This window comes from Brachyistius frenatus, unplaced genomic scaffold (genome assembly GCF_029030835.1).
Source record: "Brachyistius frenatus isolate BFR_SWC_R1_liver_20210118 unplaced genomic scaffold, ASM2903083v1 Contig_37, whole genome shotgun sequence".
In the NCBI taxonomy this organism is placed as follows: domain Eukaryota; kingdom Metazoa; phylum Chordata; class Actinopteri; family Embiotocidae; genus Brachyistius; species Brachyistius frenatus.
In genome coordinates this window covers 2,475,411-2,498,787 of record NW_027210636.1, presented here as the reverse complement: position 1 = coordinate 2,498,787, position 23,377 = coordinate 2,475,411, and the positions used below count along the sequence as shown (strand labels likewise).

General features: G+C 41.9%; 2 protein-coding genes across 5 annotated transcripts in view; both read right to left on the bottom strand.

The window, feature by feature from the left end:
- The window catches only part of LOC138622685 (zinc finger protein 703-like), a 282,664-nt gene that overhangs the window by 240,293 nt on the left and 18,994 nt on the right, over positions 1-23,377 (bottom strand). The gene's annotated exons all lie outside the window — the stretch shown is intronic.
- erlin2 (ER lipid raft associated 2) lies at positions 3,366-22,201 on the bottom strand. Of its 4 annotated transcripts, XM_069701619.1 has the most exons (12): positions 22,124-22,201; positions 20,624-20,731; positions 19,841-19,922; positions 18,763-18,809; positions 18,477-18,538; positions 17,674-17,799; positions 16,492-16,565; positions 14,637-14,695; positions 13,271-13,362; positions 13,087-13,176; positions 11,768-11,847; positions 9,308-11,671 (listed from the first exon to the last, which is right to left on the bottom strand). In XM_069701619.1, exons 2-12 carry the CDS (start codon positions 20,728-20,730, stop codon positions 11,492-11,494), a joined length of 999 nt encoding a protein of 332 aa, XP_069557720.1. In that variant the 5' UTR covers position 20,731; positions 22,124-22,201; the 3' UTR covers positions 9,308-11,491. The 4 variants fall into 4 exon arrangements, with proteins under 4 accessions (XP_069557722.1, XP_069557723.1, XP_069557720.1 ...); XM_069701620.1 differs by lacking the exon at positions 22,124-22,201 and having other exon boundaries at positions 20,624-20,845; XM_069701621.1 differs by lacking the exons at positions 9,308-11,671; positions 11,768-11,847; positions 13,087-13,176; ... (7 more) ...; positions 20,624-20,731; positions 22,124-22,201 and adding exons at positions 3,366-4,934; positions 5,720-6,221.

The window sequence follows — 23,377 nt, the reverse complement described above, 5'->3', positions numbered from 1 at the left end:
TTAATCTGACTGCTTGTTGTTGTGCTGCAGTTTATGGAACATTTAGCCTACGTGATCAATTTAAGAGCGCATGTACAGACGCTTCAAACTCCTGTACTTCTCCACTGACTGACATCCCGCCTGCGGCTGCTGGACGTCGACGTGTAGCCTGCTGTGAACGTGTGGTTTCGGTGCGTGTCATGACTCGCCCTGACTCTGACGTGGGGTCTGTAATAGGGCCTGATTGTTTCCGTTTTGGGTCACATGTTTATCGCTCCATCTTTTGGCAACTCCACCACCCAACACTCATTGCTCGCTCTGTCCTCCCATCTCTTTAGGGATAGTTTGTCCAACCCCTGCTCGACTTTCACATGTAAAAAGCACCTAAATTAAAAACACCTTTTAACATTTAGCATTGTGAAATTTCAGAAAGCCTGTTGAAGGAGGCAGTAATGAAAAACACATGCTCATGGCTGTCCAGACCAAGTTAAAGAAACACTCTGATTTCTCAGCAAAATTAGTTCAGTGAAAGCCGGGACAAGAGCCAACTGTCTTTCCTCATAAAAATGAATAGCTTTCACTTCCCACAGACCCTCAAAAATGTAATTTTTAACACTAAGTAGACTGCTACCTGTGAGAAAAGTCTAATTCAAGTGCTCCTTAAAGCGATGATATATAAAACATGTATTTCTCTGGAAGAATTACATTTGCCTCCCTGTTGAGTCTCTAAGTAACTCTCGTGAGGGGCAATCAAAAAGTTCCATGACTGCTCGTGTTGTTTGCGACCACGGTGAAACACAGAAATGTTATTACGCAGCAAGAAAACCATCATGACGTCTCCTCATCCCACATCAGGACCTGAGTCACACACGCTTTTGCGATTTTCACCGTGAACATGAGCGGAGAGCGCACATCAAATTAGGGTCAAAATTAGGAAAATAGCGACGGAGACCTTTCGAACGCTGCAGAAAATCCTCATAGATGAAGCAAGGAAACATTTTGGGCATCTGCTTTTCAAGAGGGGCAAAATGTCGATATCAAAGACCGAAGGAGGCACGCCAGATGGCGAGCAACCAGGTTGGTTTTCTTTGACATTCGCAGGGTTGCGCAGCATGAATTCGTCTCGCAGGGTCAGACGGTCAACGTCGAGCTCTACTGTAACGCTGTGAGGAGTCTCAGGGGAAAACGCTTAAAAACCTGAAATGTGGCGCCATGACAACACGCCCGCTCACACGTTTCACGCCCACAAAAACACGGTTGTTTCTCCGCACCGCTCCTCATTGTCAGATTTGGCTCCCTGCAACTTCTTTGTGCGTCACCAAAAATTGGATACACAATTTGATATGCGCTCTCTGCTCGACAGGAAAATCGCAAATGTTCACGTATCAGTGGTCACAAAAACAAGCGACGTAACTCAACATACTTTCTCATGGAGATTATAGCTTTCCCCTTACTCGGACCATGTCACTGTGCTGCACGTGCAACACGGGCCGTCTCTGAACTCACCCTTCAAGCACACGAATCTCCGAGCTGTCCTCCTCTTTTCTCCCTCTCTCTCTCCCTCTCCTCTGCTCCTTTTCCTGTGTCTTCAGTCCAGCTCCTCTGTCCTTGGCCTCAAGCCGTCCTGCTAATTGTCTTTCTCCCTTGTCCCCCTTGCTGAGGTTATATGTTTATTGATTTGTCCGTTTTTCCGCTGGATTAAATAAAAACTACTGGCTCGAGTTTCATAGAAACTGGGCGAAGTGGGATTGTAAGCACAAGCCACAGAACAACCCGTGACACTTTCATAGATTATTTCATCACCGAGATGGCAGGAAAGCTTAATCGTGGAAAATCTAGAAATACAAAAACTTCATAACGAACTTCATGGTAAAATGTCTCAATAGTCCTCTGAGATAACCAAGCACTTTTTGGAAATATATCCAGATATGGTCGTAGAAGATTTCATTTTTAGCCTTGGTGAAGTTCTGCATTCTCAAAGTGTTCTTCCAGGTGTTTTAGATCTGGAACTTTCTTCCTTGCCAAAAGATTCAGCATCTCCTCCGTGTGTCTATCTCCCTCTCCGAAGCGTGTGAGTTGGGTCCTTGAGTTCGACCTCCCTTGTTTGTGTTTGTGTGCGCTCTGTAGCTAAGCTGCTGTCTGTTTGGCGACACATGGAAGTTGTTCGATGTCTCCGTAGGATCATATATATATATATATATATATACACACACGCTTGCAAGCTGGAATTTTGCTTACCCAACATCTATTCCACATCTGTCTGTGTGTCTGTATGTTTTTGCTTGAGACAAGTTTATGATATTGGGTTATATAAATTACCTTAACTTGACACTGTGATGAAGTGCAGGAAGCTTGAGCAATCTCAAGCCATTTGTTATGCTTCTTTAATGTTAACGAGTGCTGGAGGAGAAGTTGTTTTAAATCATCTGGCATCATCCCAGGAGAACCCGGCAGAAAATAAACTGGAAGAACTCAATTGTTACGGGATTTTATGGTTGTTTATGGACAACTCAAATTATACAGATTAAAACTGGAAATACAAGTAGAGTGGTGTCTGATCTTTAAAAACATGTGTCTTTGGTTGCTCAGTCAAATCCCAACGGAACGAGTTTACAACTTAGACTGCAAACAGCTGAGAGACCCGAGGCGAAGATATTACTAACCGCAGCACAGCAGAAACCTGAACCCGAGGAGACAAAACACGAAACACTCGCTCTTGTCCTGCGTTCATATATTTTTATCATTCACATGCAATATTTGTAAAAACCTTACAATCATACGTAACTGGCCAGATATAGCAGAAAATAGAAATTCGCAGAATATCCAGGAAATGTGGCTCAGAGAGAAAAGCTCATAAAATATTTACATACAGATGATTCCACTAAAATATTAATTTTATATAAACGTGAACTAACAACTCAGACTTGTCACTCTTCATTCAAACTTGCTCTGTAGCTTCATTTTCAGGCATGTCAGTTTTTTCAATCTCGTCCCTGCAATTGAACAAAGAAAGCATAATTTCCCCCCCAAAGTTTCCCTTTAACTGCACATATGATCAAAATTTGTGTAATCCATGTGGTATGAATTTCCTTACGTCAACAAATGCAACATGACAGAAAATAAATCCAACCACACATGTGTCATGAGGCCACATGAGCTGCACATTACTTCAGCCGTTTGTTCATTGTTACATTTGTCTTGATGTTTGTTCACCTCGTGCTGTGTTTCGTGAGAAAAATTGTGGTAAATCCTGCGTGTGAACGGGAAGTCTGTCCATGACTTCAGTGAGCTGAGACAGAAGTGGTTCCTTTAGGGTGTTATTTTCAAAATGCCTTGATACTGTGGGGAATGTAACTGAAATGATAGTCAGTGTATGACGTGACACGCTGGTGGTGAATACAAAAGCTGCAGAAGATTTCCTTAATTTTTATCCTGAAAGCACGGGTGGAACTTGAGTAATCTTCAATTTGCTTCGTTGCAACATCCCCTTCAGTCAGTGAATGCAGCACCTGATGCACCGACGTGGTATCACAGCAGAGCATGCAATACACCGGCCCGTCCACCAGAGGGCAGCGTCTTAGTGTCATGACTTTGCTGTACAAGGCCTCAAAAAACATATACTTAAGGATTGCAATATATAAGGACAAACAAACCACACGGTTAGTAAAAAAAAAACCTCACTTTGCGTTGTCGTCCCAAATTACGAACTTACGTACTCGCTCACTATTTTGAGTGCAGAAGTGCGTTCACACGTGGTATGAAAGTATGGAAACATGCAGTGCACTACAAGTTCCTGGATAGTGTGCTCAAAACAAACCACTAATTCAGTATGAAACCATATATACTCCTCATCCTCAGTGGTCGCCATGATGGCCTTGTAGCAGAAAGGGAGGGACCACCGACCTAAAGTATTTTCAACCTGCGGCAGACTAGTAAACTGAACGCCACAAAAAGAGTGCTTATTTTTCACTAAGTATAGTTTAATAGTATATAGTATATGTAGTATAATGCTGTCAGATAGAAGCCATCAGTGGGTTTATTTTCTTTGTTTTTTGCTTAATTAGGAAATAGTCTGCGGTGTTGAGCTCACACTTATTGGATAAGTACCTGAGACTTTCACTTCCTGCTTCCTTACGTAAGCATCGGGCCAAAACACTACTGACATCTTGTGGTTAAAATGACATACTACCTTACCAACACATGTATTGAGTGTGTTAAACTGTGGGGCACAAAACCACGTTAATTTCTGGGTAAAATAATCGAAGCTCGTCATCAATATCCAATCATCCAACCATTCAAATGCTACGGTGTGCGATTTGAGACAACACTCCACTCCACATGTAAGAGTACTACCACGTAAGAGTACTACCGCGTAAGAGTACTATATGTGAGTGTACTACGGGGACTACGTCATTTGGAACAGCTCAGGACTTATTTCTGCATGATGATATGTGACTTCCAGCTCCCACCACCCCTCCTTACAGCAACTTCACAGTTTCCGTCTCATGAGCTCCATCGACGGACTCCTCTCAGGTCAGCTGTGTCTACTTCCCTCGCCAAAGATACGCTGCTTTCTCGTGGATGGCGAGCGTGACACCCGGCCGGTTGCTTGGTATGTGCCGAAGAGGCGGTCCCAGTGGGTGAAGTAGGGGGCGTAGTTGCTGTTTTGTGTGCGGTGGTGTGCTTGGTGGTGGGGGGCTCCTCCCAGAACAGGCAGCAGTCGGTGCAGAGCCCAGGGCAGGTTGTAGCCGCAGTGGTCCTCCACCGCCAGCCAGCTGTTGGTGAGGTGGAAGACGACTTCGCTGAGAGGGTGGCAGCCCACCACCCGGGTGCTGCTCAGAGCCAGCAGCAGCAGGGACAGCAGCTCGGCCGGGCTGGCGTCCTGGGCCGCCAGAGCGAAGGGAACGTGGTGCTGGTGGTGCATCTGGTGGATGCTGCGGTACAAACAGGGAACTCTGTTCAGGGGAAAACACACACACACACACACACACACACACACACACACACACACACACACACACACACACACACACACACACACACACACACACAAACACAAACACAAACACAAACACACATCTGTCTCCGTTTACACTGTTCTTGTAATGGAAACACTCCCACAGTGGTACAAGGCCAGTGTGTCTATTGCTCAACAAACATTTACCTCTACTACATTATTCTATCACTGCTCCTACTGCAGTGCTAAAACTATTACTAGAAATAATCAATTTACTAAATGACACCTGGTGACCTAGCAACTTCAGGGTAAACGGGGACACTCCACCAATTTTAGACATGAAGCAGTTAATGTCCCCGGTGATGTCATTGGGTTTGTGTTCACCAGAATAAAAAAACAAAAAAAACCAGAGCACAAGATTCTGCTACTTCAGTCCTTTTAAGTCTGCTAAATTAATGGGACTGATTTTGCATTAAAAAAAAAATTATAAATATCTATAGGTATTATAACTGTGACCACCAGCAGTTAAACGTTCTACTGTAGTTCTTTCTTAAAAAGTTAAAGAGTTAAAATACCTGAAAAACCAGATTAGGTAGCACTTAAAATACAAGTAAATGTACTTAGATACTTTCCACCACTCATTCATATGGAAATGTTCGGAACAAATGACATAAATGTGAACTTTTTTATGCCATATATATATATTTTTTTTCAATATTTTCCTGTCCTCGACACGATGGAAACGAGTTACTACCAGAACGAAGGTGTGTAGATAATGCTTACCTGTGCATCGTGTAGTGCCACACGAAGAAGAGCGCGTCAAACAGCAGAAAACACGCCGAAACCTCCGCGAACAGCTGCCAGCAGGACGGAGCCAGCTCTGGAAACTCGGGGCTCTGCAGGCTTTGAAACAGCGCCGTGGCCGGGAAGATGGTGTTCGCGTACTTGAACAGCACCCTCCGAAAACACTCCAACCATCGCCGGAGAGACGGCGGAGGGCCCGAGCCCGCGGCGATCCTCCACGAGCGGACCGGCTCGCAGACGCTCCCCAGCGCGTCCAGCGCGAGGAAAGGTGCGCTGAGCAGCACGTGCGTCAAGAAGGCGCTGATCGCGGGCAGGTAAGGGGAGAGCGCGATGACCTCCTGCGCAGCTCTCACGTACCCCCACGCCCCCTGGAGAACAAGCGCGTGTGCGTCTCCGCGCTCAGGTGAGGTTACGTTCATCACGGCGCTCACGGTCTGCTACATCTTCTCAGGCGTGATCTCCTCAGATATGCAGCAAGTTTTTGAAGGTGGAACTACTCCTCCTCCTCCTCCTCCTCCTCCTCCTGCAGTTGCCCGACGCACTTTGAAGAAATGAATCATGTTTCGGCATAACGTCTACGATCCATGTGGAAGTAGGAGGGGCCCCGGGACCCACTTTATATAAACGGATTAAAACGCGTCTGCGTTGCTGAACAGGTGGAACACATTTCTCCAGATTTCAAACCACTTGCCCACAAAGCTGGTGGCTGGAAACGCAGGGGATTTCTTGGAGGGGATTGTCACAGTAGAGGACAACGGAGGACATGTCTCTTTTTTTTTTTTTTTTTCCAAATAGTCTGATGGTGTCCATATCAGAAACTGAAGATACTAAAAAGCTATAAGGTCTCAGGAAGCGAATCACATTTCCTTGAAATCAGGGCTTTTTTAAAAATTATTATTTCAACTTTTAAAAACACACCTATTTTTTTTAGGCCTCTGCTTGAAAATTACATACCCATAATAAAAAAGAGTATATCTCTGCAACCACAATAAAAAATTATATATATATATATATATATATAACAAATATTTGTAATAATAAAGTGAGAATTGTTCAGATGTGTAAATATCAATATATATATGTCCATATTTTAATAATAGTTTCGCTAAGTCTTCTCCCTGGCCCCCAATTGGGGGCCTCTAGGGCACAAAGGATTAATATTACAATGTACACAGGTGCCAGTGTGAGTTGTACTTAATTTAATAACCCTTTATATTTGTGTGGGAATTTCCACCAATAAAGTACAATATCAGCTACTTCATTATTATGCCATGAGTCCAGACTGAAATGCCACATACTTATAAATGCGAGTTATTCGCAGCTACTTCACGAGGATGTTAAGTTGGCTCACTTTAATGAAACATTTAACTGTTAGATTTCATAGCCATATAATGGAATAAGAGATTTTTATTTTTTATTTTGGAATGAACATACCATTGTGAACCTGAGAAAACAATAGCACACATGTGTTTTTTTTTAAATTATTGTACTCGATGGCTTGTGTTGGGGAGGAGAGGGGGGGGGGGTAATAAGATTAATAATTATAAACAAAAAAATTTAAAAAAAAAAAGAAATGTTTCCATAGAAGCTGGGTGGGAGTCTTTATTTATTCAATAAATATTTTTTCCTCTCACAAGCTCACTGCGGTGAATTTACTCAGTGTCAAATATGGTCACTTCCGGCTCCTCTAAAAAAAAAAAAAAAAAAGAAACAAGATGGCGACGATAGCAACCGCGGTAGTTTAAAACAGGCTGATACGGGCCAGAGGATTTTCAAGTCGATTTCAAACCGATTTTTTTTTTATTTTTTAAAAGCGTTGAATATCGCAGACTTGAGTTAAACTTGGCGTTCATACTAAATAGTTTCACGGAGGCGATTTAATGGATTTGAAATCTCACAGAAACCGTCGAGGTCAAACGTGACTTCAGGGCAAAACAAACATGGCGGCGGGCCGTCGTCATCGTCAAGTGTTTGGCGCGTGCATGCTAACTTTTGCGCGCAAAAAAAACAACGAAAAACAACAAAAAAACGGAAGTAGAACAAAAATAAAATGGGATAAAGTCACGACTGAGATGACCGAATCAGCACGGCTGAAATATTCTGCGACGTGAACTGGAGGTGAGTTAAGAAATGACGTTTTGTCGTTGGTCTCAAAGTGAGCTCGTGCTACTGCTACGAGCTAATGTTGTCGTCATTTGTGCACGTGGAGGGTGAAACCTGTGAACATTATAAACGTGGTTACTTTTATAGTGTCTGACTGTCCACCGCCAAAATAATATTCATAATATTATTGTGCTATGACAGGTTTCCCCCCACACATAATTATTTTCCTACTTCTGGATTTCTGGTCGAGTTGAAATTGAGATGAAATTATGAACTCTTCTGCAAATAATTTGGCTGCAGAACAGCTGGAAGCACATTCTTCCATTATCATCTCAGGTGACTTATAATCAGCTGATTGGTTATGTTTGTAAAAAAAAAAAAATAATGATATGTTCCCAAGTTACTCATAATTGGATTATCTGAGTAACACCAGCAGTCCATTCCTGAGTTGTGATTTCATACTTAAAAACTCCCTCAGACTATTGTGCAATATTTTAGTGGAATTTTTTTTTGTTCTTCTTCAGGGACTTTTAAAATGTTCTCCATAACAAAGTAGTGTGTCTCCGTATGTTATTATCTTGGCGCTTTATTAACATTATACACATTGTTTGAGGTAATATTTAAAAAAAATGAATTTACAACTGTTTTCCCTGTAGTTTAAATCAGTGACCATGTGACTTTCAGAAACATAGACGAAACTCTTATCTCTTAAATAAAGTGTTGGCCAAATCTCATTTTTGGGGCCACGCTGACATGATATCAAGATGTTTTAAAATATAGATACATATATAATTGATTTGTAATTGATGAGAAACGTAAATAAACTCTTAAGTCAGAAGTATTTTTTTTAAACTTTTAAAATAATCTGAAATGCATATATCACAGTGGTTTAGATACTACGGATTTTATTGTGCCTGAAACTCATTTATAGTTTTATTTTTGATAAGAAACATCCGATACATCACATTGTACTTGTTAATAAAAGATCTTCATAACTCCATTGATTTTCCAAAGAAACAAAGAACACAGTACTTTATTGTACGAAAGACAATATTTTGATTGTACATTCACAATCGAAATCAGTGCAAAAAAAACCCCCATTTGCCTGTTAAGTCAGTGTCCGTCTCAATCGATATGAGAAATTGTAATTGAAATTATGACGTGGCGGTCACCTTGAGAGCAAAATGGTTCACTTTCAGAGAGCGCTGCCTGTAAAAAAAAAATTATACATAATGACTATTTGTACAGGAAATGACGCATGGATTTTGCAATGGGCTCCAGGGATAACAGCAATTTCGATCTGGACTAATGAAACACTTAAAAGAAAAAGAAAAAAAAGCCTTCGTCACAGCGGCACTGTGAATGCTTAAGAAAAAAAAAAAGCATACCAAGTTCCCAGAAAAAAATGTTTAAACATGCCTCACACAAATTGCTCATTCTTTGCCAAATTAGACAGATTAGCTACAAAACTAAAAGGAGTCGGTTCTAATTATCAAGATGTTCTTTGGAAAACATTACCACAGGCATTCTGTTAAACTCGCTGTTGATGTAACGTCTAACATCCCCCCAAAAAAACGTGTGACTCGCTGAGAATACAAGAGGTCACGCATAAAATGGAGTTGGGTTTTTGGTCCTCATCATGTCTAGATTTCCAGAAGATGTGTCCACAGTGCATAAAACCTCTGTATTAACTGCTGTCTGTGGTTCAGTCAGTTTCTATATCGCAGAATCTATGATTTCTTCCTCCTCCAGGGCTATGACATACTGCCAAAGGCTCAAAGGCAATTCGCCGTACGCATCCTGTAAAGGTTCTTACGGAAGATACATAAAACGTTAACAATGAAAAATAGCTGGTGAAAAGCTAATGTCACACGTCTGTAGTTTGGTTATGAAAACCGCACTAAAATAGCTGTTTTTGAGTCAATATAATCTTTTCAAAGTAAGCAATCGTTTTTGAAAAAAAAAAACCAGCAAAACTAATGAAAACAGATGTTAACGGTGAACGCAATCCTTCAAAACTAATGTACAGCGTGAGAGAAAAAAAAAAAGAGAAGTAAAAGAAGTGCTACAATCTACAGAAATATGCAGTTCGACGTCATACATTTGCAAAAATTCAGTAGAGCCCCTGTGCTTAAAAGAAGTTGTAGAAAACTTACAAACGCAGTGACGATATAACATTTGACAGTGAACAGCTACCGCAGTACATTCATCATCCCTGTGTTGTGTCTACATTTGTGGTCAGTCTGTATTTTTCAAGCAGATCAGAAGGAAATCGCGGCCGGTCAGCTCGTCCTTTTTTCAACAACAGCAACATGGGCTTCTGCAAAAAGTGAAGTTACTGGATGAAAAGGTTTTGGGACTGACTCGTTTTTATTCTTATCGTTGTTGGATTTCATCGTCGCTTTGGATTGTTTTTTTTTTTTGGGGGGGGGGCTAACTGTAGCAATAGGCTAACATTAGTGTTTTTCAATTTCGGTGAAATACCAACAACCCCGGTCAAACTTTTTATATTTAACTTAGCCAGACATATCGGTTAGTCCTCATCAAGACAATTCTCAGGAAAAATACATTTAGACGATATGAACGAGCATTTAAGCTATAAACATGAAAACAGAGATTTATTTATTTTTATGAGCAATAAAGAGCCGAATAGATTTTTTTTCTTCATAATGCACTATTAATGCTAAAACAGTCTCTGCGCGATGTCTTCTATGCGACTCATTCGCTTGTAAGATTGCTGGCATTTTACAAGGGTCTTGTTTTAAAAGGAGGCAGGTGGAAAGGTACTAAGATGGAAGCAGTGTTTTCGACCGAAGATGACGTTGGTTTAATCTGCAAGACTACCATTCGTCATCCGAATGAGGAGGCCTCCTTAATCCACCTTTGACCAATTGTTTGATATAAATTACAATAAATTTCAAGCAGTACATTTACAAACTTTTATCATTTGTAAACTGAATGCGTGTCGCTGGAGGACTGACAGCTTGGCAGACTGTAACTAAGAGAGATGGCGCTTGGCGAACGGTCAATTCATGAAACGAGGACAACGCAGCTGAAATAACTATAACTTTAGTTGTTGGGGACTCAATTCATCTCGATTTAACATGCACGATCAATAATTTCCATTAACATTTGTATCATGTCCTCTAAAAAAAAAAACTAAAATGATTCACATGAATGTAAAAAAAAAAAAAAGACTGTAAACGCAGAAAGAGTGATGGATTCATGATATTTAACGGCGTGGTTAAATGGACTGAGCAGCAGCAGCAGATGTCTTTTGAACTATCATTCTTGCTAAATGTCAGTTTCAAAGGAGTTTATTATACACCCACGATTGATGTCATTTTCTCCTAATTCATGGTTTGGTATTTAGATGGCATCATTCTCTATCGGGACAGACTCCTTAGAAAAATAACTCAACCTCTGCTCTGATGCTGGACAATTTTACATCCTGGTCGAATTTCCGATGCGATTTCTAGCAGTGACTTTGATATGTTTGAAAATTACAGGCCCTGGCCAGCAGAGCTTCTCTGGGCCAGTGGAAGGACCCTCCAGCCAGCCAATCAGCCGGCCTGGGTGCCAGCCTCCTGTCCTCCAGCAGATAGCCCTCCAACCCTGGAGGTCCTGTGGGTCCCACCGCTGTCCTTGCTAATCAAGGTCCAGTATCTGCTCACCAAGAATGTCCATGGCGGCGGAGGCCGTGATGGAGCTCCCCGCAGAGCCAGAGTCCACAAACATTTGGGGTATGTCATTCCCGAAGTAGATTTTACTGTTGGTTGCGATGGCCTTGTACTTCATTAGCTGCAGGTACTCCGGCGTTAACTTCAGCTGGAAGAGGAGCGACACACAATTCAGGTTATGAAGGAGCCGTGTGGATGCTTCCCGTCCCTCATGCCGGATGTGTGCTTTGTGTCGTCTCTTTACCTTATTGGCCTCCGCGGCTCTCTGTGATGTGTAGAACTCCGCGTCCGCCTTGGCTTTCTGCCGGGCCAAGTAAGCGCCGTCTTATCGATCACACACAAACACAATTGAGAGTTAGCAGCGGCAGGGCGGTTTGATTAAAGAGGATTTACAGCTCAGCAGGAAGCTGGCAAGCTACAAATATGTGTTTGTATTGAACAGCTGGCTCCAAGACTCCAAAACTAATGCGCTTATGTCCTTTTTCCACTGTTGATATTGGCTCAAATTCACTCAACCCCTGTTGATTTTTGGTATCCGGTACTTTTTAGACCACTATTCAATGTGGTGTTGCACGAAAAACAACCATTACATCATCTTCAGTCGTCATTTTGTCGGCAACCAAATAGAAAAAAAACTGAGGTTGCAATAGTAAGTTAAATATGGTGGTTTTGTTCGAGACGTCCTGACACGTCCTGACATGCAAGCACCGCGGTGACTGTGATGATTCTCCGTGTTGTCACCTTTTAGTATTGAGATGACACCATATTAACACCAGATACCATCCACGACTTTTGTCCAACGGTAAACCAAAAAGTTTCAGTGGAGCGGAGCCGAAAAGCGCCTTTAGAAAAAAAAAAAAGACATGTTTTGACTGTCTACTCGCAAAACCAATTTTTCTTTTTAATGGCAGTGATTTGATAGACAACTTCAAATCTTAACACTTATGTTCAAATGTTCATGTTGGTTTCTTTCTTCTGAGGAATTACTTATTGAATTGTTAAAACTGGAGGAGCTTGCAACATCAGTGACAGCTGCCCTTATAATGTCCTTATTATGGCGTTAGCGTGCAGGACTGTGGAATTAGTACACGTAAGTACACATGTAACAACTCGTCATGTTTCTACACGAATAATGATTTCCTGCCGAGACATGAGAAGGCCGCAAAAGGTTTTCTTCTGTCTAAATTTGAATCTGAATCAAAGTTAGAGGCGCTCCATTATATAAAAAAATGACTTAATACGTTTTATCACATATTTGTAGGTAGCTGTACTTTCCTTGAGCATTTCCAATATATTGTTTTTCTACACTTTTACATCAAATATAGATTTAAAAAAAAAATTTTTTTTATAACTTCTGGCAGTAACTTGACAGCTGTAGTTACTAGTATTTAAGAATTACAGTAAAATACATGTTTGCATTTGTATCGTAAAATGAATCAAAAATCATCAAATTAAGCCCAAATTGAAAGAATAATTATTTAACTTTTTTTGTAATTAATAACGAGTAGTTTATCCTCAGAACACTAAACGTAAAGTACGGTCATTAATTCTGTCATTACAAACCTTCAATTTGAGAGATCCTCTTCTCCGTCTCCTTCTCCATGACTTTCTGCCCAAACTTGATTTCAGCCACCTGAGCTACTTTCTCCGCCTCTACAAAAACAAACCGGCACAATTTAGTTTCAGCTTGTAGTGTGAATAACTCCCTAAATAACAGGCTCTAATCATGTCCTTAATCATTTCTCACCAATCACAGCTTTAATCCTCTCTGTCTCCGCCTCCTTCTCCACAACCTTCTGTGTCTGTTGAGAGATCAGCAGCTTTGTCTTCTCACTCTCCCTGCAAACACACGCAAGCACTTTTCTAAATTAAACATGTCAAACATCATAAATTCATATAATAAAGAGCTGGATGTGGTGTGAAAACTTGAACTTGGCAGCTGGTTTTTCCTGTTTCTGTTTTTTCAAGGAAGAAAAAGGGATTTACGGAAAGTATGATTTACAGATTAGGCCATGAGACAGCACTCAAGCACCGGCAGATTAAACGGTTTAACAGCTATAAACCTTGGCAAACTTTCCACGAATGCACGTCTTTAGTAGAACAGCAATTCAAATTGGGCCTGAAACTGTCCAGGGACTTCCAGCTCCAAACTCCAAGACCAACATCCTGTGCCATCATGGAAACGTGGACCAAAATCCTTAGTCGTCACATGAAATATTGGATTCAGCGTATCACATCAAACATATCAGCCAGGCTCTAAAGGCCTGTTCATTCCCCCTGCTGAGCCCTTTTTTAATTGTTTTTTCTTTTATCTATTTCTTAAACAACTTGAGGCTCATTTCCTTAAATTTCCGTCTTTTGTACAAACATGGAGACTTGTTTATATAACTTTCCAGTCCAGTGGAAGCAACACCAACACCCATGCAGCCTGTAAAAACAGGACTGAGTTTATACATGTTCACAAGCACTTATTAGAAAGAGAAACCAAAAGTATTCTCATGCAAAGTCTTAATCCTCCACTGCAACAGCTGCAGTAAATAAAGAGTTTAGATGTTGCTCTGCAGAACTTTGCAAGATAACATTTTTAATTGTAACACGCTGAATTCGCAGAAACCTCTGAATGTATTTCTTTTTTAGTTTTATAGGAAGGTTCCTGTAAAAAGGGAACTTCTCATACACTCATTCTGCCTCATCCAAACTCTCAGCATTCACCTAATCCCCAAAACATGCTTCGCTCAATCAGAGAACTAAACCACAAAGACTGACTAAACGAGAGACCAGTCGGAACGGCACAAACGCCGGACAGGTCTGCCATCTGCAGGGTTTGTGAATCTGACTTAACTTTACCGTAAATCTAATTCGCCTTCTTGTAAATAGTGGCTGACTAAGCGCATGCCTACTTTCGAGTCACGAGGCCAAAAGGTAGCCGCTCACTGACTGACACGAAACAGCAGTCTCGCCCCCTCAAACAGGACGTGGCAAGCGGGAGTTGGATGCACAATGGTTTCATTTCATTTGGGATTGGGACGGAAAATAAAGACACCGTAGGGGCTTAGAAGGTCAGGGAACATCTCTTTTTAGACAGGGGAAAAGATGGAGGGAAGAAGACTCACATGAGCTCGTAGTTCCTGCGAATGCTCTCTGGAATGTTGGGTTTTGTGACACGAACCGCCTGCAGATTAGAGAAACACACTCAACTTTTGTGAAGATGACATAACAAAAGACTACAACGTGAAACGGGGTATAACAGTTCAAAAAAAGAAAAGAAAAAAAAGAGAAAAGGCAGTTGGACAGGAGCCCATAGACAAAGTGTCCTGTACAGGCTCACCAAACTATGAGCCAACAGAAAGGACTGCAACTGTTATTTCAACTGTTTCTGGAGATTTACAAGAAACACAAGGCCAGAGTTTAAAAGCCTCAGAGAGGCATTTAACAACGTGTGTTTCTCTCAGTGTACAAGGGAGGCGGGTGACTATTTAAGATTGTTTTGAAAGTCGGCCATGATGTTGCACAAATTGTCCGAAAAAAATATTCAGCGTTGTGATGATAGACGCTCCGGCAGGGGGTCTTTAATGAGGCTGGGAAAGTTCGGAGACTGTGAAATGGTATTGAGGACTAAATATTATGTTTCATTTGGTTGCTTATTACTTTGTGTGGTTCAGTACTGCAGTCCGGTGTGTTGTGTCCCTTTTGGGAAAGATTTCGGCACACAAAACTTGTTACGTCGGAGTATTTATTTCGCCTCACATCACTATTAAATTAGCTTGAAGTAGAAAATCCCATTGTTTGATCCTCAAGGTCAGATAATGTGTATCCATGGTGCCGAAGGCAGGGATTTCCCTCCCATTATAACACCGAGGCGCAGCGCCCAATTGCTTTTTTTCACAGCTCCTCAGCCAAATGAACACAAACAACTATTCTGAGTGCCGAGGGGGTGTGTGTGGGGGTGTGTGTGTGTGTGTGGTCAACGAGACAGAGTATGAAGTTAGCATAGTACAGCTGAGAACATTACACAGCAGTGTGCCTACAGGTCAGGCAGTTTGTCGATGAGAAAATGCTACAACTCCTTCAGATTGAAGCCAACTTCCTGTCCAGCTTAACCCCCTGCTGTTTAATGGAAGGGGGAGGGAAAGGGGGGGGGGTAGCTCCCACTTTAGCTCCGTTAGCTTAGCCTGGCAGCAAAGTGGCATAATCCATAAAAGGAAGCACAAACGACAATTTTAGAAAAATACAAAGAAGTTAAATACATATTACAGGATAAAAGCTGCAAAATGCAGGAAGGGGAGCTGGCAACTGTGTGAATAGCCGTCAATATGGCACAAGTAGATCGTTGTGTATCAGATTAAAATAATGTGCTGCTAAGATGTATTTTTATAAAGCGTATAAAATGTTTTGCCTTTATTCTTTCAGCTGCAGCTCCGGTGGCGTCGGACGGACCGGGAAACAAAAAGAAGCATTCAAAGCGGTAAGAAGGCTACTTTCTTATCTTGTAAGTACAACAGCTACACGTCTTCAATCGGTCTCTGTTGTAGGACGGTATCGCTATATATATATATATAAAAAAAAAAAAGAAGAAAAAAAAAGCGTGTTGAATTTGAATTGTCTTTTATAAATAAATAAAAAAATCATGAGGGAAAGTCAGAGGTTTGAACTCTCTGCCCTCCTGAGAAAAAAAAAAACTTCTCACCATCCGCGCACCGAACCCCCGCGGGTTCTTCTACGGTTGGTGGTTTAATACACGTTGATCCGTCATCTCGAACTTATCCTGCAGGTTAGGTTTGCAGCGCGAGTTACCACGGCGACGTGAACCACCATCATAATGTTGAAAACCCTCGATTTAACTTGATGTTACTTGGCTAACCCCAAATCCTGCTGCGCAGTAAAGGCCTTTAGGTGTCGGCCAAACTGGACATTTCGAAACGCCTGAAGTTTACATTGCCTGCAGCCTCTCTGACAGTCTCACCGTACCTGTATGATGAGTCCAGGCGCCATGTTTGTTAGATCCTCTTGCAGTGTCAACTTCAGGTTTTCGTCGATTTGGTCTGTCGGGGGGGGGGGGATGTATTAAAAAAAAAGTTGCGTGAGTTGGTGAGTATAAAAAGGGCTTGAAAAGTGAACAGTGTCAAATAGAGCCCTTTTTAGTCGTGGATAATGTCACATTGCTGGGCTCAATTCTTCCAACTTTTCACAGTGACTCCTTTAACACATTGTTTTTTACAACAGCCCGGTAGTAATACTTGACTACTGCCAGAGGGTGGCGATAATGCAACTAAAAGCTGTTGGCGAACCTCTATTAAACAACAAAAGGAAGAGAAAAGGGAACACATTGCTTCTCGGTAAAACGTGTGACGATGTGAGATTAGCCGCGACGGTACAAACGGGTGAATCGTGCGAACGACGACGAAAACCTCAAAAAACACTTCCGTGTGGCGCTCCTTCAAAAATGAACAAATATGATGTGCAGGTGTAAAGTCTGCCAGGTTAAACTAACCGTATCATAAGTCTACTACAGCTAAGCACCGAGCAGAAGGTCCATCCATCCACAGAAGAGCAGCTTCGTCGCCAGAAGAAGTCAATTTAATGATCGGCGTGCAGAGAAAACAAAATGGCCCTCATTTCAAAAGATGGGAGCTAAAGACATGCTTCCAATCAGCTTGTTTATGACGTAAGCGTGTCTCTCTCCTTGTGTGTACTTATTTGGAGTCTTTGAATAATAGTCAAGTTCAGTTTTTTTTTTACTTGGTGTGCCGCTCATCCCCCGTTTCCATCCGATTCATACTAACACAGCTGGAAGAAACTTTCAGTTTGCTTGTTGATGTGTTTACCATTTTCTCTAATGACCATCATTTGTGTTTGTGTGTGTTGACATCACGGCGTGGCTTTGTTTACCGTCTGCGCTTAGGTCAGACAAACCGCGGCATTCACAAGAGATGGGTCGCTTTTTTTATAAATAAAAACGTAGCTAACCTCCCCCTCATCCATATGCACAGCAGCTGTTGCGTATAAGGGTGGACTGGAAACCGTAATGAGTCGAGCTATAAATTCACTGCGTAAAAGCTATAATTACACTGCATGCTGTTTACGTGGAAGCGGCGTGACACAAGGCTGCGAGGAGGCGGTCCAAAGACGAGTAGTTGAGTTTGGACTCACCGAACAGGCCGATGTAGACCTCCTGCAGGGAGTGGACGCTGCAGAACTGGTTGAGCTCGTGGTGAACCTTGTTGAATATCAGAGCTTTGTCGTAGTCTGCCGTGAAGTTCCTCACTATGTCGAACACTGCAGAGGGAGGCGAAAACAAAGAGCTCTGTCGAGATACAGCTCACCGTGCTCTCGGCGAGATGTCTTGCGTGATGCAATAATGTCTGGCGAGTTATCTTCGGATGTGTCTGGCTGCAGCGTCCAAAAGAAATGGAGGTGGAGTTCAGGATAAATGTACCCCGCGTACCCGAATCGAACACTATTTCTTTTTACTTTTTAGTAAGATGTCCTTAAACAGTATGTACTGCTGCATGTAGTATTTCTACAATTGGGACAAACTACTTGATCATAAAAATGCGCCTTGAACTTTGACCCTCGTGGTCGTACCGATCCCGTAGCGCCACATTTGAAGTAAAAAGGAAAAAAGGATGTGATTCGGAAGGAGTACGCTTCCTTTTAATGCCTCTTCTTCTTCCTTTTGCGGGCGGAGCTTCAGCGCCGCCAACTGTCTCGCCGCGCAAAGGATTGTGGGTCAGAACAGCATGCTCGGCCTGCATACGGCAAAATACGACCGGCTGTAGTAGCGCGTCCTGGTGCTTTTATCACACTAAATTTAACATACTGCGTGTTGGGACGCAGCAAAGCTTTTTCTTGCATACTAAATAGTTTGGTAGTACGGATGCTGCAGCGCAGGGATATTGCTTGATGTCTTTTTTTTTTTTTTGGGGGGGGGGGGGGGGCGTTGATGAGTTTACCTGCTGATGGAACGAGGTAGTTCACCACTTCTATGCGGTCAAAGTAAATCATCACTCCTCCACTGGAAGACAGAAAACACATGACATTAAAGCACTTTGACCCAAAATGACGGTACTTTCCATCTGGTACTGTGTTTCAACTGGTGAAACTCCCGTGGGGGAGTGCAGTACTCCACCCAAACACCTCATGTGTGTGTTTTGGGTACACATGATGAATTGTTAAGTGTCACAACACTGGACAGCACATCTGATACTACTTAAGCCAATCAAAACAAAGCAAACCTACCTCGTGCCGCACGGTACGTTCTTCACCTCGTCCGTCTGCAGCGTCGTCTGCGAGACGAAAAAACCAACCCCAAAAAACCACAGCGGTTAATAATTGTTGTTTTTACGACGCTCCACGTTCTTTGTGTTCCTCACATCATCACACAAAACACAAAAAAGACACGCGGGGGCTGAGAGTAAACCCATTGACACCGAGATCAGATCATTCAATGTTAAACTGCAGAAATGCAACGTAACACCACAGAGGGCTGAAACTACTTCTCTGTAACGCGGTTGGATGTATTTTAACCACCTAATTAAAATCCACTTTGGACAATTTAGCTGCAGATAATTGGAGAGCAAAGCAAGGTGCACGTTTTAAAGGAGTTGTACTGAGCTTCTTTAATTAATTAGGAGTGTGTTTTGGGCAAAACAAGAAATAAACCAATCAGTGTCATCTCCCGCTCTCTTTAAAAAACCAGGTGTGCTTGCACCTTGATGGATTGCTATTATTAACACTTCTCTCCAGAGGAAACAGATCTGCTCGTGCACCGATTGATCTAAATAATAATCACTTTTCTCATTGTAATATTTCAATTTTCTCGTCTTTTTCTAGTTCTTGCATTGCTGCATGTCGCTGTGTGTGGAACGTGCCGAATGTAAACTCGTTGCGCCGCTGAAGGCGCGTGTTGCAATCTTAATAATGCGCCCTTAAATTTACAGTAAAATACCGAACCGTTGATTTAATCACGCTCGGTCTGCCTCAAGAGAGCAACGCACTAACAATGAGGCTAGCCACACCTCATTTCAAAACCAACAAACAACGTTGGGCCTGGAAAAACTAGGAAAGACACTTTGCTCAAGATGGAACCGCAGACCGAACATAAAAGTGGACGTGGCTTGCAAGGTCTGCAAAATGAGACTCAAGCTGCAATGCCACCAAAGGTCGGCTCCGAAATGTCTCCGGCTCCGGAGACTCCCTTTCAACTTCTCTCCATAAACTTATCAATTTGTTTTGGTCCTCAATTTTTCTAAGGTTTTATAAGCTAAAGTCACTAGTCAGGGGGCTATAAAAAAATAACAGACTTCACTTGACTGACCTGAACAGGCTTGTAGGTGGTGATGAATGGAAGCATGAGATGGAAACCAGGGCCGCTGGTGGTGGTCAGGAGAGCCCCCCCCCTGTAGGACAAACACACACACACACACACGATCGTTAATATCAGTCAAGGGTACATTCTCCAGGTTGAATTTTAGCCGTTAATAAATAAACGTATGATTACTTGTCGTAAAATCAGATGAAGATTTGGGTTTAACCCCAAATGATAAGACGTTCAGGAGATAAAGAGGGACAGTTGTTGACAGTTTTAACTCTGGTTCTTCTATCATCCGTTATTTTACTGCTGCTGCTGATGACGAGTTCAGATATTGCACAATTTAAAACGCTAAATTCTTGATCCCCGGTTTTTCCGGTTAGGGGATAGATTAATTGTCCCGGATTCATTTCCTGATGACGACTCAAATTTCACTCATCAGATGGCAGTCTCAGTCAGTTGCAACTCATTGTTTATGTAAAAAGCCTCAGTGAAGCAGGACAAAGCCGATTTAATCTCATCTGCTAAACTCTCAGATATCTACTGCATCTGATATCTGCAAGTGAACAGAACGAAAATACACCACGGCTGGCATATTTTGGAGTTCGTAGCGCCCGGGTAAATTATAGCACCCACTGTTTAACAAGGTCGATGTTTTACGGCAAACACATTTAAAGCATGTGCTCTTTTCTTTATCTCCTCAGTTTTACAACGGAGCTCCGTAACACTAATCACAACTTTAAAAAAAATAAATAAAAAAAAATAAACAATGTGTGCCTGCAGCCTCACCTGTAGTAAACTCCAGTGTGTCCCTCATCGATCTTGTGCACGGAGGCTAAGAGCGCTGCTCCTCCCAGGGCGGCAATTATCGAGAAGAAGGCACCCCACTGTGCCATCCTTGGCGTCCAGACAGGAAAGCGAGCATGTGGTGACAATCAGCAGATCTTTTTTTTTTTTGGGAGGGGGGCTTTCACAGTACCTCGCTTTTTAATTACATTATAAATGTGCAGACGGTCTCGAGCAGCCGGTGAACGCTCGGGGCTCTGCGCGGCAGTAACTAACTGGAGCAGGCGTCTCGCTCAGTGGTTTATCTCCTCGCAGCTCAGGCTTAGCCAGGCGTCAGCTGGCAGCGGGGGCTCCGTGACCTTGTCACATGTTAAGTCGATCGACGCCTGAAAGGGCAGGAACGTCGGGAGCTTCTCTCGCGATACGCACAATAAACGTGGAAAATAAGCGTCCACGGAAAACGGTCTGCACTCGTTTGTATACGTACGAAAGTTTATGTTCGCCCGGCTGAGCCGAGGGAGTCGGATGAGGAGCGGCTTTGGTTCAGGAAGGATTTGCATGTACAATCCGGGTCGGCGCTGCTGGACCAACACTGGACTTACCTCCAGTGTTCGCAGAGCAGTTTCATTTACTTTCTCTCAGGATCTGCTAAATATCGACGAGTTAAATATGCAACTTCCTTCAAAGCGTGTTTGATTGTGTTTCAGGTTTGTTTCATGCTTCATATTTTTTTTTTACGACGAGTCTTAAGGTCACAGCTATATAAAGAAATGACTAAAGATATGCAAATACGGAAGCAAGGACCCATTTACAACTCTTGGTAAAAACCACGAGTCGTGTATATAAATAGAAGAAGAAAAAAAAAGGCTCTCTGGGAGCATTTCAGCATATAAATGACCAATAAAACAGCTTGGCTGATTTAATTTTTTTTTTTTTTACATTTGTGAGCTTCTTCTGTTTAACGGAAGCGACTTGCATCGTTACAACAGTTCAAAGTTCAAAGTTAGCACTGCATAAAAGTTGGCCCGGTTCGGTGGTGCGTGTGAGCCGAACGGAAGATGTGACTCCAGAAGTCGGTTTGCGAACCGTAAAATAATCCAAATCTGATTTGTTCGTGTGATTTACGAGAATGTGAACTTAAAGTAGACGCACGTTTGAACGGGATTCGGATTCATGGGGGGGGGCCGGGGCTAATAGCATTAAAGCGTGGTGTACGTTGTTATTATTATTTCTGTCTCGAAGACAGGAGCCCTCCTCGAGTGACAGACCTGTCCAGGTGTTTATGAATGTCCCGACCTTTTTTTTACATTCGTGTCAGCCGTGAAGCACAAGATTAAAGCCCGAATATTCATTCACCTTCTGCTAAGCGTAGCAAGTTAGCATCACAAGCTCAGCACGTCTGTTTACGTTTTAACGTGCTACTGTCATATTCAACAACACCGGAGGTAGCAGATAGTTTAAATAGATAAACAACACGGCTTACTCTTGTTCGGCAAGTCTTACCTGTATTTTTTTTTTTTCTAAAATGAAACCTAAAGAGATGGGAGCAGGTACCTCAGGCACCTTCTTCTTCTTCTTCTTCTTGTTTTCTTCTTCTTCTTTAGAGTTGACCGCTCGGCATCCACAACGTTGCGTTAGCGCCCCTGGCGGTTTGTCAGCAAACAGCTCCTGTCTTCTTCCACAGTTCAATGCTCTGGTTTGATTCTTTGGGGGCAAAAGGGCTTCAGCAAGAGTTTGAGCTGGACTGATGTTTTTTTCTGTCGTCATTTTAATTACCAAAAAAAATAAAATAATAATTTCATATAATTAATGTATTATTTGACCAATTGAATGATCAAAGAATACAGATGGTGGCAGATTGATTTACTTTAATCAAATGTAATGATTAATTTAGTTAGCAACAACTGTAATAATAATAATAAATGTGACAAATTTGTTGACAAAACCTTTACATAATAAAATGTCCTTAAATGCTTAAGTGAGGACCGAAAGTACAATGTGAGCCATTAACTATCTGCAATGCTTAGAAATTAAAAGGGTGAATTTATAGTTGTCAGGTCATACACTCAGTATGTGTGGAGAAGCCTAAAAACTCTTTATATGCTTTATTTCTAGTTGGATTTGATCTTTTTTTTTTTTTTGTGAGAGTACATATTGTGCTGCCACATGCAAAGGCAAAGAAAAACAGTTCATGCAACAGTGATTAGTCCTAATACACAGATAAATAAATTTAGTACAGTATGAATAAACTCATAAACTAATAAAATCAGAAAATTACCAGAAATAATAATAGCCAAGATGCTATTGATGTTTTTATGGTTTTGTATATTGCCCACCTGCAAATTTGTATATTTTGTTCCAAATGTCTGTTGTACCAGTTGCAAGGTTTCCTCATCTTGACTGTTTACCTCATTTTCTTTGCAAGTTTATGAGCTAGAACTCTCAAAAACGGGTTAATGAGCCTACATCACATTTATATCGCTGGTTTCTCATGAACCTAACTTGGGACATAAGTAATTATTTTTATTGCTGAATTTACATCAGAGAAATAAACAACAGCTTCTTCCATGGTAATACCATAAAAAATAGTATTATTTCCACCGTGTCTCCTGCAAATTTGTTATATCCACTCTGTCTCTACTCATTTATTTATCAACAGCTTCTATTTAATCTATTAGAAATGCAGAGAGCTTCGTCGGGTGAATTATGGTGACACATGCAGACTGTTTACACCCACCAAGAAAATCTGCAGCAAAC